General features: G+C 46.8%; 1 protein-coding gene across 1 annotated transcript; it reads right to left on the minus strand.

The window, feature by feature from the left end:
* Nucleotides 1-3,815: 3,815 nt before the first annotated feature.
* On the minus strand, nt 3,816-19,959 carry LOC143963784 (putative N-acetyltransferase 16). The gene is made up of 3 exons (XM_077473513.1): nt 19,764-19,959; nt 6,508-6,732; nt 3,816-4,637 (listed from the first exon to the last, which is right to left on the minus strand). The coding sequence occupies exons 1-3, from the start codon at nt 19,941-19,943 to the stop codon at nt 4,008-4,010; spliced, it is 1,035 nt and encodes a 344-aa protein (XP_077329639.1). The 5' UTR covers nt 19,944-19,959; the 3' UTR covers nt 3,816-4,007.
* Nucleotides 19,960-20,739: the final 780 nt, after the last annotated feature.

Here is a 20,739-nt window from a genome sequence, read left to right on the forward strand (position 1 = left end):
CCAGAGGACTCCGGACTGAATGCCTCAGCTAACCTACGCTGCATGGCCTCCCTGATCCTGCAAAGCCTGCGGAAGGATCCTCGTATTCTTCGGATCAAGGAGAGGGACCATTACTGGCTGGCCACTCTCCTTGATCCACGGTACAAGGGTAAGGTTGCCGACCTTATCTTGCCATCGCAGAGGGAGCAGAGGATGAGACATCTCCGGGAGGCCTTGCAGAAAGGTCTGTGCAACGCATTCCCAGAGACTGGGAGGTTATAAACTCCTGGTCCTGGACAACGTGTTGCTGAGGAATCGGTCAGAAGGAGCGGTGGAGAAGGTGGCCGTCTGATGCTTTCAGACAATTTTTTAGTCTGCAGCCCCAAGGTATGATCGGTTCCAGCACCCATCGCCAGCGTCTGATTTACATGGTGCAGGAATACCTAGGGGGCAAGGTCAGACTTGGACACCTTTCCCACCGAAAATCCTCTTGCTTACTGGGTCTTGAGGATGGATCACTGGCCAGAGCTTGCACAGTATGCAATTGAGCTACTGGCCTGTCCTGCATCCAGCGTTCTTTCGGAACGCACTTTCAGTGCTGCTGGTGGCTTTGTTACCGATCACAGGGTGCGCCTGTCCACCGAATCAGTTGATCGACAGACCTTCATCAAGATGAATCAGTCTTGGATCACCCACAGCTACCAAGCACCTGAAGCTGATGTAACCGAATAATTTTTTTTGAAATACCACATCCCTTCAAGACTGCCTATGCTGAGTGACTGTCCTGTTATGTTGATGGTCTATCCTCTTCCTCCTCCGATGATATGTTGGAAGAACATTTGTTTCTGGGTGATGCCATCATCCCAATTTTTCTGCCCCTCTTTAACAGGGGCATTTAAGTACAATTTTTGATGCAATGCTTTGCAGCAGGGCTAATTCCTGCAATAAAACTAGAGTATATGGGAGAGGTTGCAGTGTGGTGGCACCAGCACCAGTGCCTAAGGCCCAATTTTTCTGTCCCTGTTTAACAGGGACATGTAATTACAATTCTTGATAGAATAATTTCACAGGAGGGCCCATTCCTGTGCCCACCCAGAGTAACTGTGAGGACTTATAGTGTTGTGGCACCAGCACCACAACCACCAAAGGTCAATTTTTCTACCACTGTTCAACAATGGCATGCAATTACAATTCTTGATATAATCGTTCACAGCAGGGCGCTCCAGCGTCCACCAAGAGTCACTTTGAGGGCTTACAATGTTGTGGCAAAACCAACACCTTGTTCCGCCATTTCTGCAGAGCATATAGGGCAGGCCCCTACTTTCAAACATCCAACTTACAAACATCTCCTACTTGCAAACGGAAGGAGACAACAGCAAGTGAGATGAAAAAAGATGGACGACAAAACAAATTATACAGGGGTGATAACGCTTCCCTATGTTTTCCAAAAAGCTTAAATATTTTTTTTTTTGACTGGAGCTACACTTTAAAAATGTACCAGTTGAAAATTACAAACAGATTCAACTTAACACAACAAACCTACACAGTCCCTGTCTTGTTTGCACCGCCTGTATACTGCTGTTCTGAGTATATAGGGCCTGGGGGCCACACACATTTCCTTTTTTTAATATGGGTACGGGGTTCCCCTTAATATGCGTACAAGACCCAAAAGGGGCTGGTAATGGGCAGGGAGGGCTACCCATGCCATTTTTCTCAATGATTTTCAACCATATTGCAGGAACCAGATATAACATTAAAACCGCAAGCAGCTTTAAAGGACGTTATTTCCGTTAAATGTCATTTTGTGCAGGGACTGTTCTAAACACGGGAAACACGTGGCACTTCACAGGCATACTACAGACACCCCCCAGGCACCATATTTAAAGGAATATTTCACTTTTTTTCCACTTTAATCATCATTAAAATCAGTGCTCCCGCCAAAACGGCCGTTTTTAAAACTTTTTGCATTGACCCATGTCCCCAAACCCTTTTTAGGACAGTATCTTGCATATTAGCCGTTAAAATTAGCACTTTTAATTTCGAACGGTCGAGTCCCATAGACTTCAATGGGGTTCTAACGTTCGTACAAATTTGGGGTCCGTTCGAAAGTTCTGGTGCGAACCGGGGGGTGTTCGGCTCATCCCTAGCTAAAAACTGAAAATGGCCTGGACAGGAAGGGGATTTAAAGTACAAGGAAAGTCTAGTGCTAACTAAGTTTATAAATGTTCCCTCTTTTTCCTACCCCTGGGCCTAACCTGGTTCGAAAAGGTGTGTGTACTTATCTATTTTAAATATGCTTTGGTCTGGTTGCGGATTCTGCAGCCCCGGCTCCTCTATAGCAGGGAATGCTCAACCACAGCTGGGAATTCCCAGAACAGTGACATCGCTCATAGGCTTCCATGGCCCTGCCATTGTTTGTGCTCCCAACAGTTCAGCTTAAAGATAAGTTAAGGTAGAAAAATACAAAAAAAAAAAAAAAATCATTTGTTATAAAGCCGAATACCAGACAAATATGAGAATAAAAAAAAGCCTTAATTTAATACAGTTCTATAATCATTAATACATGAATAAATGTGTTATTTAGAGGCAAGTAGCATTAGTACCCGATTTGGACCTGGTATCAGCCTTTGCACTTTCTGTACAGTAGGGCTGCTGTGTTAGAAGAGAGGAATACGTAGCACGGGGAGTCGATCAGTTCGTGTGCCGACAAGAAGCTTGCTGATAACAGAAGAGATCCGAGTGACCGAAGTTGCTACCCATCAGACTGAGGACATATAATGGCAGAAAAAGGGACAGGAGGTGCACATTTCTGCATTGAGGTGAACTTTGCAGCAAAAGCTGGTTTTATGATTTCATATTTAGTGGGCTATTTTTATCTTATTTTGGTTGACATTTTACTTTAAAAATAAAAAATAAATAAAAATGGTGTGGCTCAGACCAAATCATAACAGCAGCTGGAATCCTCAAACCATAACTTCTTTATGGAGCTGGCTTTGTGCACAGGGACACAGCAGATCTCTCCCGCATTTCAACTGCGGCTCCCTGACACCCACGTAATATCCCACATGTAGGGCCGATCTTGAGCGGGTGTGCAGGGTACAACACACCCAGGGGCCGCAGAAGGTGGGGGGGCACTGAAGTGCTTCCAACACCAGGATGGGCCAGCCGCCCAAAAAGAACAGATCGCAGCAAAAATTCACAAGCCAGGGATACAGATCCCTCTTCCTAAATACATGACAATATATATAATATGGAATATGCCGTTCAGTTTTGGGCACCAGTTCTCAAAAAGGATATCGGGGAACTGGAGAAAGTGCAGAGAAGGGCAACCAAACTGATAAGAGGCATGGAGGAACTCAGCTATGAGGAGAGATTAGAGGAACTAAATTTATTCACTCTTGAGAAGAGGAGATTAAGGGGGGATATGATTAACATGTTCAAATATATTAGGGGTCCATATAGTGAACTTGGTGTTGAGTTGTTCTCTGTACGGTCAACCCAGAGGACACGGGGGCACTCTTTACGTCTAGAGGAAAAGAGATTTCAGCTTCAAGTACGGAAAGGTTTCTTCACAGTTAGAGCTGTGAAAATGTGGAATAGACTCCCACCAGAGGTGGTTCTGGCCAGTTCAGTAGATTGCTTTAAGAAAGGCTTGGATACTTTCCTGATGGTACATAATATAACTAGGTACTAACATAGGTAAAGTTGATCCAGGGAAAATCCGATCGCCTATTGGGGGATCAGGAAGGAATTTTTTTCCCCTGCTGTAGTAAATTGGAGCATGCTCTGCTGGGGTTTTTTTTCGCCTTCCTCTGGATCAATTGTGGGCATAAAATTGGGTATCTGGATTGTACGATTATTTTTTATTTTATTTATTTGTTTTTAAGGTTGAACTGGATGGACTTGTGTCTTTTTTCAACCTGGCTAACTATGTAACTATGTAACTATGTAACTATGTAACTATATATAATGCACCCTTACTCTAGGCAAACGAAAATAAAAAAATTAAAATTGCTGTCAGTTCACCTTTAAATGTCCATTTCTAAGATCATCTGATTCTTTACTAAAAAGAACGATTTCAGTCCCTCACACAGTTTACCAAGTTCAGCTCGCAGAGTCTCTTCTGCAAACATGTGGCAGATTATACTGTGTCCAGTAGGCAGGGACTGTATACACAACTTAAGTTGCTGTACAACATGCATCTTGGCACTTGCTGGGGCATATCCAAACAAGTCAATCTCAAATTGATATGTGGCATCTGCATAGGGCACCGGATGTGCTTGAGTACCAAGGCTGAGGAACCCAACAGGAGAGGGTGGTAGGAATGGTGATCCTCCATTCACATTGTTTTCAAGGTTTATTTGTTGTTGCTCTGCACTACCGCTTGTATTTTGTGCTTGTGAGTAGATCCAAGTGATTTTCTTTTCAAAAAGCATCTCCAAATTGGACCTTTGGGTGGTAACGGGAAGCCATCCCTGGATCAGGAGATGTCCATGAAGCAGACCTTCTGCAGTCTTTGTCCCATAAAAGAGTCTCAGAATTTCAGCAGGTTCCAGAACGGTATAATTATTAAACTGGCCCGCACTGTCCAAACGAGAGTCCAACAATCTGATGGCTTCCTCAAGCTGGTCAGAGGGAAGGATCATAGACACCACAGCCTGGAGGAGAAAGAATGAATACATCAGGATGTAGAAAGCCTTTCAGTAGAACAATGGGCAAAATAAATTAAATTTACGATGGTGCCCTTAGCAATAAGGAAGCAGTCTAGGGAGCTAATGCTTGTAGAAATACAAACCACCAATAGGAAAGAAGGTTACACCTTCTGGTCCAGGTTTCTGAAGGTTTTTATGAGTATTGCCCTCACTGAATACATATATAACAAGGCAGGTAGACAGGAAGAAAGGGGGGGGGGGGGGGGAAATCACACCACCTCATCTAGGAGACATGTCATCTTCAAGAGACAACTCCACCCATTGATTGGCAGCCTTCTTATGAGGGTCTGATCCACAGCAATTTTAAAAGGCTACCTGGTATACCCGGAGGGTTAATATATTTTCTTCGTGATTTTTGTTTGCTTAAAATTAGTAGGCCAATTGCAATAATCCTTGCTGTAACTTAGTATTTCTCTCACAACAACATAACCACTAGTTAGGTCATTTTTTCTTTGTTATGTCTCCTTTCTTTGGCTGTATTGGGACACAATTTTACGTATTGATGCTTATTCTTTCTGCGAGAGAAGAGCAGTCAGATTATTGTCTACTCCTAGGTAGTTACCAATGATTATACTGCTCACCAGGGCCATCTTTAGTATAGATTGGACCCTGGGCAAAAATTTTCTTGGGGCCCCTCCATGCAATCTCCCCCTCCACCTACTCTGAGACATACGACAAATAACAGCTAGACTTGAGATTGGTTGCCAGCAGTTACAGCATTTTATTACTGCTTACTGACTAGTTGCTAGAAGTTACAGCACACATTACGGCTCACTGATTAGTTGCTAGAGGTTACAGCACATCACCTCCCCACAGCAGGGGAGCATGATATACATAGGAATGCCGCCTTTATTTGCATACCAATGCCGCTGGCCGCAGCTATTTACTTAGTATTGTCGCCTGCTATTTACATACGAATGCCGGTTATTTACATGTAAACATAGGATCTGCAGGTGAGTCATCTGCACACAACAATAGGGCAGAGCTGGGCAGCATTAGTACCAGCACTTCACACAGATATTGGGGCACAGCACAGGAATAAAACTTCAAGGGAATTTAAACCTGGATAGTTGGCAAGCATGAGGCAGCTGTTTTGGGCCCCACAACAATGACAGGGCCCAGGGCAGCTGCCCCTTTTGCCCTGCCTTAAAGACGGCCCTGCTGCTCACAAGGCGAAATTGTTGCATTTAATCCAATATATACTTTGCTGTACCAGAACTTCAATGCAAATATCTTGGTGTCTATGCATGTCCCAATCTTAATTATTTATGGTGCTTGTAAAGTGACTTCTTTCAAATAAATATACATTTTTTTATAGTCTCAGTCCATACCGACACCAAATCTTATCGTGTTATTCAAAGACTTTCTGCATGGAAAAATAACCCAGGAATAATTGAGTCAGCTTAATTTTTATAATTTATTTTTGTATTGAAGGAACTGTTGTCCATCGATCGACTAAATGATCAATATAGTTGACTAAATTAACCCAGACATTCCCCCGACACTCATTAAGGGAACCCAGTTGATATAATCTGGACACGTGCCTCATCTAACAGAGGTGACTAGATAAGAATATAACTAATTTGTTGCATTATTTGTCACCTATCTTATTAACTAGCAAAACAAGCATGGTTTACTTCAGTGAACTTCAGCCAGACAAAAAGTCCTAATTTTTTTCAAATGTAAGGAATAAAAAAAAAAAAAAAAAAAAAAAAAAAAAAAAAAACTTAATACATTTTGAAATACAGCTTTGTTCCTCTGTAATAATTATACAATGTGAGGATCTATTCAATGATAGTTAGAAAGTAAAGAGTACCCTGGAATGAATCACTTTGTACTTCTTCAGCATGCTCGGTGGAGGGTCCTCTTCATGGGCAAAGCGAATTCTTTTCACTTGCGGGTGGTCAGAATTAAGTTTTTCCAAGAGAAACCTTATAAATATCCTGGCTAAACCTTTTCCTCTCATCCAGGGGGCCACACGAAGTCCTTGCATCACAGCCGTTTCACCATCATCGACCAGCAAGATGGACTTAAACCCTACCTGAAGAAGAGACATCAACAAGACATGTTAACCACTAGAGAATTGGCTGGTCAATAAGATTAAAGTGATTGTAATCGATCACCTTGTAAAACCACCAATTAAGTTTAAAACCAAAATGAAAAGGCAAAACATTTATACATATTTAAAAACACACATACTTTAACCTCCCTGGCGGTTCGATTATTGCAGATTTTAAGTGCTGAAACCGGTACCATTATTTTGCATGGAAATTTGGCATTTTATATTGTAGGCCTGTAATTCTAAGAAATATATGAGAGAGGAGAGGAGGAGAGGAGGAGAGGAATCTGTACCACCAGGTTTCTAAGTTGGAAAGGGGGGGGGGGGGATCTAGCCACAGGGAAATCCTACCCAGAGAGAGTACATCAGGGATAATAGGGTTAAAGCGGAGGTCCACCCTAAAATGGACCTCCGCTCATCGGAATCCCCCCCCCTCCGGCGCCACAATCGGCACCTTTCAGGGGGGAGGGGGGTGCAGTTACCTGGATAATCCAGGTAACTGCACCCACTTCCGGGCTAGCTCTCTGCGGAACGGGGCGTACGTTATGCCCCTTTCCGCAAGCGCCCGCCCCCTTCAGCAAGTGCCCCGCTGCCTGCTGGGAAACACACAGCTCCCAGAGGCAGCGGGGACCGTCCGGATTGCGCCGCGTGGCTCGCGCATGCGCAGTAGGGAACCGGGAAATGAAGCCGAAAGGCTCCATTTCCTGATTCCCATACCCAAGATGGTGGCGGGACCCGGCAGCCGAGCGAGCGATCGGCTTCGGGTGCCGACATCGCGGGCGCGCTGGACAGGTAAGTGTCACTATTTAAAAGTCAGCAGCTGCAGTATTTGTAGCTGCTGGCTTTTAAAAAAAAAAAAAAAAAACGCGGGGTCCCGGTGGACTCCCGCTTTAAACAACACATTCGTGAGGGGGGGGGGGGGGGGGAGCAGGCTGAGGAGAGGGAGTACTTTTTGTTGCACTTTTGCCACAAGTCCAAGGTAAAGGACATTGGGGCCGTACATTGACGTCTAAGGTTAGGGTGTGGTGATGGAGCATGGGTGAACCGGATATAGGACTCCCTTCTCAATAGCAGCCCACTGACTCGCGGCACTAAGAGGACCAGGTGGTAATAGATCGTAAATGAGTAGCATGGTAATATTTCACGATATCCGGAGCCCCCAATCCTCCCCGATCTCTAGCCGCAAAAAGGATGAAGACAGAAGGACCCAAGGGAAAGGAGGAACATGAGTGCCTGCTGATGGATCCAAAGATTCTTGAGGCAAATGATGCGACTGAGGAAGCGCAGAAAGTCGCAGCAGGTTCGGAAGCAGGCGGGCAACAAGGTACCAAAACATCAGACAGGAGTAGGTTCAGATAGGAGGCCGAGATCAGGAACCGGTACTCAGCGAAGTGGAGAAGTCCCGAAGCAAGGTCGAGGGAAGCCAAGGGTACGACAACGGGTATCAATCAGGTGAAGACAAGAGTCACAGGTCACGGGTACAGCTGAAGATCGGTCAGCATCTGTCACAAGTCAGCATGCCCCTTAAAAAGGCTGTCTGGCACCAAAGGGGGGTGCACATTCGCGCGCACTTATGAATGTGTGCACACATGCGCGCATTAGCGCGTGCGTTAGTGCACCCGTGATTGTTACAGGACCTAGTGCACACATGCGTGTGCAGCTGCGCCCGAAGCGCAGCAGTAGTTCTTACATTGCCCCCTTACAGGCAGCCTCCGGATGCCCCTCAGGGGCTTCTTCTCAGGATGGCGTTGAAAAAATGCTCGTGCCTTTAGTGGGGCATGTACATTAGAAGCTGGTTCCCATGAATTATCCTCAGGGCCATAGCCTTTCAATTTGATTAGAAATTGTGTCTGGCCATTCCTGGTTCTACAATCAAGCTCAAGGATCAAACTCCTCACTGCCCTCAACAAGCAACAGAGGATGATACTCCGGATCCCGGTTGGAAAAGGGATTAGGCACGGTTGTCTTCAATAACGAAATATGGAAAACAGGATGAATCTTTAGGTTCCTGGGTAAAGTTAGTTCATAGGCCACAGGATTGATCCTTCTCTTTATAGGAAAGGGCCCCAGGTATTTTGGACCAAGCTTTTTGGAGGGACATTTAAGTTTTAAATTTGCAGTGGATAACCAGACCTTATCCCCTGGTTTCAGGTTCAAGTTACCCCTCTTTCTGTCAAAGAATCTCTTGTTGTTTGCCTGAGCCCTAGAGATAGTGTCCTGAAGAAATTTGTTGTTGGAGTTGAATAGACTATCTTGAGCAGCAGATACAGAAGATTCCACGGTTATTTCAGGCAAAAATGAAGGGTGGTACCCATAATTGGAAAAAAAAGGGTGTTTGTTTAGTAGCGGAATGGATGGAATTATTGTATGCAAATTCTGCTAGAGGAAGGAGAGATGACCAGTCGTCCTGTGAGAAAGAGGAGAAACAACGTAAATATTGTTCCAGGGTCTGGTTAGTTCTCTCCGTTTGAGGCTGGTAAGCAGTGGACAGATGGAGCTCGATGTTCAAGGATTCACAGAGGGACGTGAACTGTACCCCCTGATCAGAAGTGATATTATCGGGGATACCTTGAAGTCTCAAGCTCTTGGATGAACGTGGAAGCAGTCTGTGGCCGAAGGGGTTCCTTGTAGGGGTACAAAGTGAGCCATCTTGGTCAGACGATCGACCACAACAAATATGGTGGTAAAGTTCTCGGACGGGGGGGGGTTCCACAATGAAGTCCATGGATATTGTGCTCCATGGCTTAGGTGCAGGAAGGCATTCCAATAGACCCCATGTCTTGGCTCAATCAGATTTGCAACGTTGACAGATTACACAAGATTTTACATTTTTTACAGTCCTGTATCATGTCTGGCCACCAAATGGCCTGCCAAGGAATGGTCGTGGCAACGCTTCAGGCCGGAAACTCTAAATTGCTCCAGAACAAAGACCTGTTAATTGTTTTAATAGAGCCCATCCTTTAGCTGGAGGGATACGTCTTGAGAAGGGGGATGTTCTAGCAAGTCAGCTCTTATTCGGGTCATCAGATCAGATTGGAGGAAGAGAAAGTTCTTGGCTGGTAAGATGGTGTCAGATTCTGAAGGACGAACGGGATCAGGGAACATGCGCGACAGCGCGTCGTTTACCATTCTTAGAACCAGGGCAGAAGGTAATGTGAAACGTGAAGCGGGAGAAAAACCAAGGCCCATCTTGCTTGCTGAGGTCTGAGACTTTTAGACTTCTTTTGAGACTTCTCAAGTACTCAAGGTTCTTGTGGTCGGTAAAAAGGAGTATTGGGTGAAGAGCACCTTCTAGCAAGTAGCGCCACTCCTCAAGGGCAGCTTTAATGGCCAGCAGCTCCCGATCCCCTACATCATAATTCTTCTCAGATGGATTAAATTTCTTGGAGAAGAACGCCACAGGATGGAGCAAAGATTTAGGACCCTGACGTTGTGACAAGATAGCTCCTACAGCGACCTCAGAGGTGTCCACCTCCAGAACATAGGCCAAGGATGGATCAGGGTGCTTAAGAATGGGAGCTGAGGTGAACAAGGCTTTCAACTGTTCAAAAGAGGTTTGTGCTTCGGGACTCCAGCGGAAAGGAACATGCTGCTTGGTCAAGCGTGTAATGGGAGAAAATGCCAGAAAAGTACATACATTTCCTATAAAAATTAGCAAATCCCACAAACCTTTGTACTGCCTTCCAGTCTGTAGGGGCTGGCCATTCCAGGACAGCAGTGTCATTTTTTGGGGATGCATGGAGACACTATCAGCGGAGATTGACAGGTCCTAAAAAAACTATTGTTTTTTTTGGAGTCGCACTTTTCTGCCTTGGCATAGAGGTGGTGTTCCCAAAGTCTACTCAAAACCTTCATCACATAGGTACGGTGGGCTTCGATCGATAGACTATGATGAACAGATCAAGGAAGTCCTGAAAAACATTGTTTACCAGGTGTTGAAAGGTGGCTGGGGCGTTACAAAGCCCATATTCATAATGGCCAAAACGTGTCCTGAAGGCTGTTTTCCCATTCATCTCCCTCTCCGAATTGAACCAAATTGTAGGCACCTCTCAGATAAAGTTTAGAAAATACTCATGCTCCTCACAGTCTCTGGAACAACTTAGGGATTAATGGAAGTGGGTACCAGTTCTTGATAGTTATCTTATTAAGATCACGTTAGTCAATACAGGGCCTCAACGTGTGGTCCTTTTTCTCCAGAAAGAAGATACCGGCCCCTGCGGGAGAGGAGGAGGGCAGAATAAAACCCTTTTCCACACTCTCGTCTATGTATTTGCACAAGGCCTCCAGTTCGGGTTCAGAGAGAGGGCAAATTCGGCCGAAAGGAAATTTCAGCCCCTGGTAAAAGTTCAATGGGACAATAGTAGGTCCGGAGGGGAGGCAGAGTATCTGCACTCTTGTTAAAACACGTCTAGAAATCCATGATATACGACAGGTACCAATTTCATGGATCGGAATGGATGCTGAGGAGGGAAGCAGGAATAACAGACTTCTCCGGGTAGCAATGTCTCTGACAATAATTGGAGGGGAAAGATCTCCAGTGCGCCAGTCAATATGGAGGTTATGTGCCTTCAGCCAAGGTAACCCCAGGATAACTGGAAACATGGGGGAAGTTATGACATCCAGACAGAGAAGTTCCTGATGTTCTGAGCAAGTTTGGCAGAAAATGTGAACATTCTCTTGTATAACAGGCCCAGATTTGAGACCAGAGCCATCCGCAAGGTGCACCGTAAATCCTTGTTCTTTGGGGCATACCGGAAGTTGATGTAGAACAACAAAAGCAGTCCCCAGAGTCTATAATTGCAGTTACAGAGACAGTCTTTCCCGGCAGATGGAGCTGAAGAGGAAGATGTAACAGATCCTTCCCAGGAAGGTGCATCATGTGAGGTGGTGTAGAATGAAATGGCCTGCCGCTCCGCAGTAAAGGCACAAATCGGTTGTGTAGTCGCCGGAGGTGTTCAGAAGAAGACCGAGGTGGTCACAGGAAGCTTCCACGGGGAGATACTGGGTGCTCTTTACTTCTGTGGGAAACCCTTGGCATACGGAAATTTGCCTGTAGAAACTGAGGCAAAAACTCTTGGAGTTACAGGTGGATTGGAATCAACCCTCTCAGATTGCCTCACGCAGCCGACGATCGATCTGGATGGCCAGATGAATGAGATCTTCCAGGGATGGGGGGAGCCTCTACACGGGCAAGTTCATCTTTTAATGTGTCAAAGTCCGAGACTAAATTGATGGTGAAGAGCAGCTTCATTCCACTGAGTATCTAAACTCCAAACACGGAAATTGTTTGGAGTTTAGGTAGTCCTCTACAGTTCTTAAACCTTGTTGAAGTTTTCCAAGAGTGAAATCAGCAGTCTGCTGGAAGAAGGGAATCAGCATAAAGTTGCGACATGGCCAAGAAGAAAGAATCAGTAGTTGACAAGGCCGGATCATGGTGTTCTCTAAGTCGAAGAGCCCAAGATAGTGGTTCTTATAGAAGAGTGATGATGAAACCCACTTTAATGCTTTCAGATGAAAAAGTCAGAGGTAACAGAGAAAAGTAAAGTTCACAGGCACTCTGGAATGTGTGGAATAATTAGCGATTTCCCGAAAAACACTCAGGCAAAAAAGCACTCTGGGGTTCTGGAGGAAGAGAGATTTCATTGAGCAAGCAAAAGTCCGTTTGCACGAAGGTGCTCACAAGGGCAAGGTGGCTTGAGGCTGGTGAGGCATCAAGCAAATTAGGTAGACGCTCCTCCATTCGGAACAGGTCCTCTGGGAGATTCTGTACGGTGTGGGCGAGTGCAGAAATCGATCGGCTGATGTCCATAAAGAGCGAGGCCTCCATTTCGGACTCCATTGCTGGCTGACCGATACTGTCACGTACCTGGTCGGAGTCTGAAGTGATGAGGTCAGCCTCTTGTCTCTCCAACCTGGGTCCCGCTGAGGATGGAGACAGAAGGACCCAAGGGAAAGGAGGAACACTAGTGCCTGCAGATGGATCCAAACATTCTTGAGGCAGATGAGGAGACTGAGGAAGTGCAGACAGTCGCAGCAGGTCGCAGGAGCGGAGTCGCAGCAACACCGCAGACAGCTCGGAGCCAAACAGGAGCAGAGTCACGGGTATAGCCAGGTTCGGAAGCAGGCGGGCAGCAAGGTACCAAAACATCAGACAGGAGCAGGGTCAAATAGGAGGCCGAGATCAGGAACCAGTAATCAGCGAAGTGGAGAAGTCCGGAAGCAAGGTCGAGTGAAGCCAAGGGTACGACAACTGGTATCAATCAGGTGAAGACAAGAGTCACAGGTCATGGATACAGGAACAGCTGAAGATGTGACAGATGCTGACCAAAGTCAGCATGCCCCTTAAAAAGGCCGTCTGGGTCAGGGTGTACGGGCGCGCACCAGCGAATGCGAGCGCGTTAGTGCGCCCGTGATTGTTACAAGACCTAGTGCACACAAGCGCGCGCAGCAGTAGTTCTCTTACACCTTTATTGCTGGTGTTCTCTAATACTGTCATGTACCAGATAAGACCAGAACTGTGTGGACTGCAACAGAGGAAACCCAAAACGTGTATAAGTGAAATATAATGATTTATTAAGGAAAGTGAATAATATTAATACAACCACACAATGCAATAAATCAACCAACAGAGACCCCCAAATAACAACAGACAGATATGTACAATAAATGGGAAATACCAGGATCGAAAATGATAGGCAGGCCAGGGTCATACACAGAGGATCAGTAGATAAACAAGGGCAGTCCAGAATCAGAGACAAAAGCCAGGCCAATGTCATACACCGGGAGATCAGCAGATGGGGTAAGGAACACAGGACAGGGAGAGGATGGATGGATCAGACTGCAGGGCAGGGATGATGGTAACAGGTGGGACAGGATAGGGACCAGGACAGGGAAACAGGTTCAGGGCACAGGAACAGGTACGGAATCAGGCTCAGGATCACAAGCAGCAGGTCAGGGCACAAGGACAATACCAAGGTAAGCATGTGAATGCTTGCCAGCTATTTATAGGCCTGTGATTAGCCTCAAGTGACACCTGATTGCAGGAGGTGCTGTCTGCTCCACACTGCCAGGATGCATCCGCTGGTGGACGCCAGTACTGCAGCCCAAAGAGGACATAACGTCAGCAGGGAAAAGCTCTGACAGTTCGAAAACTGCCAGGAGACACTTGCTGGTGGACCTCAGTACTGTACGCCAAAAGACAGATATCATCAGCGGATGGAACATTTCCTGACAAATACAGTCATCTGCAGGAGTTCAAGTGCTACCCAATTGCTGGTTTTCCCCATCTCCCTGCAGGCCATTACTATGTCTGGAAGGCCAACAAGGAGAGGCAGACAGTCACGAGGCAAAAAAAAAAAAAAAAAAAAAAAAAAAAAAAAAAAAAAAGAGGGCAAGCAGGCTGTGTGTCTAGAGACAACAGTGCTGGCCGTGGATGCGGTGCATCGTCATCAGCACCTGGCCATGAGACATGCTTGTCCTTATTTTGGGCAGCTGGACGTGTTGACCCGCATCATGCCAAAGACTTGATAGAGTGGATGACCAAGCCCTCCTCATCCTCCCTCACCCAGGCTCAGGGTACTAGCAAAGCAGCTGCCAACACGTCCTCTTCCCTCATCTCAATGTCATCAGTCACTCCTTCCCTAGACCCACCATGTCCTCCTGAGGAGTCCCCCGAACAACACCCCCGAAGTGTTGGGTACATGCTCCAGGAGGATGTCCAGTGTTTTGAAGGCTCTGATGATGATACCCAGCTAGAGGAAGGCAGTAGCATGAGCGCAGAGAGAAGATGCTCAAGAAGGACAGCAATCTGGAAGGGAGGGAGAGGAGGAGGGAGGAGGGACATCTCCAATGAGGCAGGGGGCCAGCTTAGGGGCAGCACACCGACTGAATCACACCGCAGAGCTCGGTCTGTGCAGGACTCTACTTCCGCGCGTTATTCCACTGCTATTTGCAACATATGTCTCAAGTGTATCTTGCGTGGCCAAAACATCAGCCGCTTGGGCACCACATGCTTGACCAGACATATGTTGACCTGCCATGCAACTCATTGGCAAGCGTACCTCAAAGACCCACACCAAAGAACAAAGCAGACCTCTCCTTGCTCCTCATCAGCTGGGATCTCCAACCCCACTAGACCTTCAGTCCTCTCTGAAATCTGCACTGAGAGGAATGAAGGTGTAGAATTAGGTGCGTCACAGCCAAGTACTTGCGGGCACTCTGCTAGCAGTACACCCACGTCCGATTGTAGCAGGCAAATTTCCCTGCCCCAGCTGCTGGACCGTCAAAAGAAGTTCACTCCCAGCCATCCACATGCCCAGCGGTTGAATGCCAGCTTGGCTAAATTGCTAGCACTTCAACTGCTGCCTTTTCAGTTGGTAGACTCGGCCCCCTTCCGTGAGTTTGTACAATGTGCGGTTCCTCAGTGGCCGGTCCCCAAACGCCACTTTCTCACGGAAGGAGATTCCAGCTCTCTACCAGCATGTGGAAGGCAATGTCCATGCCTTGCTGGACAGGGCAGTCAGGTGCATATTACCGCTGACTCAGTCCAGGAGGCATGGACAGGGACGTTACCCATCTTTCACGGCCCATTGGGTCACTTTTCTGGCAGCTGGGAAGGATGCAGGACAAGGTACAGTAGTGTTGGAGGTTGTTCCGCCAACACGCCTCCAAAATGCTACTACTGGTTGTGACACACCTCTCTCCTCCATCCCCTCCTCTTCTTCCTCCATGGCCTCTTCCAGTGCTTTGTCCTCGGAACCAGCGGTGCTCCGTAGGCGTTCAAGAGGCTACGCAAGTAGCAGGCAAAAAGATGCCATGCCGTGCTTGCGCTGTTTTTTTTGGGGGACAGGAGCCACACTGGGGCAGATATTTTGTCAGCTCTGCAGGGGCAGGCCGAGAGGTGGTTGACACCACACCAGCTTAAGCCAGGAATAGTGGTTTGCGACAATGGCACCAACCTCCTCTCCGCACTCCGACAGGGACAACTGACCCATGTGCCCTGTCTGGCTCATGTCCTTAACCTGGTGCTGCAGCGGTTCTTGGGCAGGTACCCGGACTTACAGGATGTCCCGAGGCAGGCCAGGAAAGTGTGTGCATTTCCGCCGATCATTTAATGCCTGTGCTCGGCTGGCTGAGCTCCAAAAAGGAGTTGAACCTGCCCAAGAACCACCTTATGTGCGACATGCCCATCAGGTGGAACTCAACGTTGGCCACGCTGCAGCAGCTGCATATGCAGCAGAGGACCATCAATGAGTACCTGTGCGACTACGGCACCAGGACAGGGTCAGGGGAGCTCGGTTTTTTCTTACCACGCCAGTGGGGCATGATCAGGGATGCATGCACTGTCCTGTCACCATTTGAGGCCACGAGGATGGTGAGCAGTGACAGTGCATGCATCAGTGACACTGTACCTCTTGTCCACCTGTTGGAGCATATGCTGCGTGGAATAATGGACAGGGCACTTGAGGCAGAACAGAGGCAGGAAGGAGGACAACTTCCTTGCCTCTCAAGGCCCCCTTTATCCAGACAGTGTTCCTGCTGTCCCACCCATCACACAGGACGAGGACTGTGTCAGCATGCAGGGGGAGCCTGGCACTCAGCATCAGCAGTCTTTTAGGGATGATTTACAGTCCCAAGAAACCCATGAACTTGGCTGGGAGGAGGTGGCTATGGATCATGTTGTCCTTAGTGACCCAGAGGACTCCGGACTGAATGCTTCAGCTAACCTACACTGCATGGCCTCCCTGATCATGCAAAGCCTGTGGAAGGATCCTCATATTCTTCGGATCAAGAAGGACCATTACTGGCTGGCTACTCTCCTTGATCCACGGTACAAGGGTAAGGTTGCCGACCTTATCTTGCCATCGCAGAGGGACCAGAGGATGAGACATCTCCGGGAGGCCTTGCATAAAGGTCTGTGTAACGCGTTCCCAGAGACTGGGGAGGTTACAAACTCCCGGTCTTGGACAACGTGTTGCTGAGGCTTCGGTCAGTGACAGAAGGAGCGGTTGAGAACGTGGCCGTCTGACCGACGCGTTCAGACAATTTTTTAGTCCGCAGCCCTAAGGTATTATCGGTTCCAGCAACCATCACCAGCGTCTGATTTACATGGTGCAGGAATACCTAGGGGCAAGGTCAGACTTGGACACCTATCCCACCGAAAATCCTCCGGCTTACTGGGTCTTGAGGATGGATCACTGGCTAGAACTTGCACAGTATGCAATTGAGCATCCAGCGTTCTTTCGGAATGCACCTTCAGTGCTGCTGGAGGCTTTGTAACCGATCACAGGGTGCGCCTGTCCGACTGACCTTCATAAAAGATGAATCAGACATGGATCACCACCAGCTACCAAGCACCTGAAGCTGATGTAACCGAATAATTTTTATTTTATTTTTTAATGTCGCATCCCTTCAAGACTGCCTATGCTGATGCTGAGTGACTGTCCTTTTATGTTGACTGACTATCTTCTTCCTGCTCAATGATCCTGCTGATAGCTTGGAAGAACATTTTTGATTCTGGGTGATGTCACCAGCCCAATTTTTTAGCCCCTGTTTAACAGGGTCATCTAATACAATTTTTGATGCAATGCTTTGCAGCAGGGTTCATTCTTGCACTCCAACTAGAGTATATGGGAGAGGTGGCAGTGACGTGGCACCAGCAAGCAGTGCCTAAGGCCCAATTTTTCAGCCCCTGTTTAACAGGGGCATGGAATTACAATTCTTGATATATTTTCACAGCAGGGCCCGTTGGTGCACCCGAGAGTAACTGTGAGGACTTATAGTGTTGTGGCACCAGCACTACCACCACAACCATCCAAAGGCCCAATTTTTCTACCACTGTTAAACAATGGCATGTAATTACAATTCTTGATATAATCGTTCACAGCAGGGCGCTCCAGTGCCCACCAAGAGTCACTTTGAGGGCTTACAGTGTTGTGGCACCGCCAACACCTTTGCCCCCCATTTCTGCACAGCATATAGGGCAGGCCCCTACTTTCAAACATCCAACTTAAAAAGTGTCTCCTACTTGCAAATGGAAGGAGACAACAGGAAGCAAGATGAAAAAAGAAGGATGGCCAAAAAAAAAAAAAATTATACAGGGAGTGATAACCCTTCCCTATGTTTTCCAAAAAGCTTAAAAATAGATTTTTTGACTGGAGCTACACTTTAAAAATGTACCAGTGCAAAATTACAAACAGATTCTACTCAACACAACAAACCTACACAGTCCCTGTCTTGTTTGCACCGCCTGTATACTGCTGTTCTGAGTATATAGGGCCTGGGGGCCACACGCATTTCCTTTTTTTAATATGGGTATGGAGTTCACCTTAATATCCGTACAAGACCCAAATGGGCAGGGTGTCTACTCATGCAATTTTTGCTCAATGATTTTCATCCGTATTGCTGGAACCAGATATTACATTAAAACAGCAAGCAGTTTGAAAAGACTTTTTTTCCATTAAATGTAATTTTGTGCAGGGACTGTTCTAAACACAGGAAACACATGCCACTTCACAGGCATACTATAGACACCCCCCAGGCACCATATTTAAAGGAATATTTCACTTTAAAGCGGAGGTCCACCCTAAAGTGGACCTTCCGCTCATCAGGACCCTCCCCCCCTCCGGTGCCACAATCGGCACCTTTCAGGGGGGAGGGGGGTGCAGTTACCTGGATAATCCAGGTAACTGCACCCACTTCCGGGATAGCTCTCTGCGGAAAGGGGCGTAACTTACGCCCCTTTCCGCAAGTGCCCGCCCCTTCCCGCAAGTGCCCCGCTGCCTGCTGGGAAACACACAGATCCCAGAGGCAGCGGGGAGCGTCCTTATTGCGCAGCGCGATTCGCGCATGCGCAGTAGGGAACCGGGAAATGAAGCCGAAAGGCTCCATTTCCTGATTCCCATACCCAAGATGGCGGCGGCAGGACCCGACAGACGACCTAGAGATCGGCTTCGGTTGCCGACATTGCGGGCGCGCTGGACAGGTAAGTCTCACTATTTTAAAAGTCAGCAGCTGCAGTATTTGTAGCTGCTGGCTTTTAAAAAAAAAAAAAAAAAAAAAAAAAAAAAAAAAAACGCGGAGTCCCGGTGGACTCCCGCTTTAATAGTCATTAAAATAACTGCTCCCAAGAAAACGGCAGTTAAAAAAAAAAGAATTGGTATTGTCCCCTGGGACAGGAGCCGGGTCCCCATACCCTTTTTAGGACAATATCTTGCATATCAGCCAGCCATTCAAATTAGCACTTTTTACTTCAAACGTTTGAGTCCCATAGACTTCAATGGGATGCTAAAGTTCGCACAAATTTTCGGTCTGTTCGAAAGTTCTGGTGGGAACCGAACCGGGGGGGGTGGGGGTGTTCGGCTCATCCCTACTAGTGAATAGAGCACTAAGGACCCTCCATCATAACATACATCACTTGGTGGAATACTGAACAGTTATTTTGGAAATCATTGGACCTTTCGGACATTGCTCATTTCCTTTTTTCACAGGTTTTGTCATTATTTTGGCACTATTCTCAATAATAATTCTAATGATCGAGTTATTTGTTTATTTCTCAGTCTAGTTCAGCCTTTCTCAACCTTTCCAACACAGAGGAACCCTTGAAATAGTTCTCCAGACTCAGGGAACCCCTGCTAAAAATTAGAAAGCTACAACTCATGATACATTAGTGTGATGGTCAGTGGGAAGAATGGTCCTTACACTTGTGGTCATTGGGAAGAATTACCTTCTTACAGATAGTTAAAAAGATCAATGAGTCAGTGGGAACTTATCTGAGAGGCAGAAATTGACTAATGCTGAAGGAACCCCTGGCAATCTCTGGAGGAACCCTGGTTGAGAATCACTGGTCTAGATATTTGTTATCACATTACAAACGATATTTGTTATCACCCAGCGCAGCTAAAAAAAAATTCCAGATGTTCACGTATGTCCAACGGTCATCAGATTTAAATCTTCAAAAATGATAGCTAGGACAACAAAGAGCATGTCATTAGGAGATTGCCCTCAATACTCACAATTCTCCCCTCAATCTTGGCCACAAACATGCGTCTTCGAGGATCCTTCAGCCATGCATGGTAACTGTAAGGCAGAAAGTCCATTCCTTTGTGTATACCACCTGAGATAGACATCAGCTCCCTGTAGTCTTCAGCAGCGGCTGGTACAAAATCTAACAGTATCATGTGTGATTCCGGCATGTTGAGAGATGTGTGGCAGCTGTTCAAGAGAGAACCATATATGAATGAGCACTGTTCAACAGATGTATCACTCTCTATTAGGATGCATCTTGTTGGCATCCTGAAGAGCAGTGGTTCTCAACCTTAGTCCTCACGTACCCCCAAAGGAGACAGGTTTTCAGGTTCTCCTTTACTTTGCACAGCTGCTTTAAACCAACATCAATGACATGGTGTTGACAAGCGCTATTTTATCTAAGGGAAGTTCTGAAAACATGGCCCATTAGGGGTACGTGAGGACTGAGGTTGAGAACTACTGCTGTAGAAAAGGTATTGCCAGTTCTGAGAGCTGCTCAGGGGAGACTGGATGTCAAACTAAGTGTAAAAAAATAATGCTTATAGAACACCCAACACAAGTGAAATACAATGTAAAAACAACAACTCATAACACATGCAAATGTACAGACCACGCAACTTTTCCAACTAAATACAAATTGAAATAAGGTAAAGCAGAGTCAGGCAGGGGGTTGAAAAACAGTGGGTCAAACAGGTTAGGAACAGGGCCAGAATGGGGGGGGGGGGGGGGGGGTCAGGTTTACAGGAAGCAGGTACATGTGGTAGGAGATTTTCACACAAGGGCAGGATCAGGATAATCGAATTCAAAGAACATCGGAGCATAGGATCACAGGTATAAAAATAAAACCGGAGGGGCTGAGAGCTGCCTCTGGGTGCTCCAGAAAGCCTTGGCAAATTAAATCCATATTGAACCTGGAACTTCTGCATGGTGCCATCCAAACCAGCAGTCTGGTCACTTTAAACA

Source organism: Lithobates pipiens, unplaced genomic scaffold (assembly GCF_037356315.1).
Source record: "Lithobates pipiens isolate NorthernLeopardFrog02 unplaced genomic scaffold, aLitPip1_a1.2 Scaffold_8, whole genome shotgun sequence".
NCBI lineage: Eukaryota > Metazoa > Chordata > Amphibia > Anura > Ranidae > Lithobates > Lithobates pipiens.

Excerpts from the sequence above, each read along its gene's own strand:
- LOC143963784 (XM_077473513.1), bottom strand. The coding sequence starts at position 19,943 with ATGCCGGAATCACACATGATACTGTTAGATTTTGTACCAGCCGCTGCT. Across the intron at positions 6,733-19,763 it reads CCAAGATTGAGGGGAGAATT|GTAGGGTTTAAGTCCATCTT; the intron begins GTGAGTATTGAG and ends TCTCTTCTTCAG. Across the intron at positions 4,638-6,507 it reads ACAAAGTGATTCATTCCAGG|GCTGTGGTGTCTATGATCCT; the intron begins GTACTCTTTACT and ends TTTCTCCTCCAG.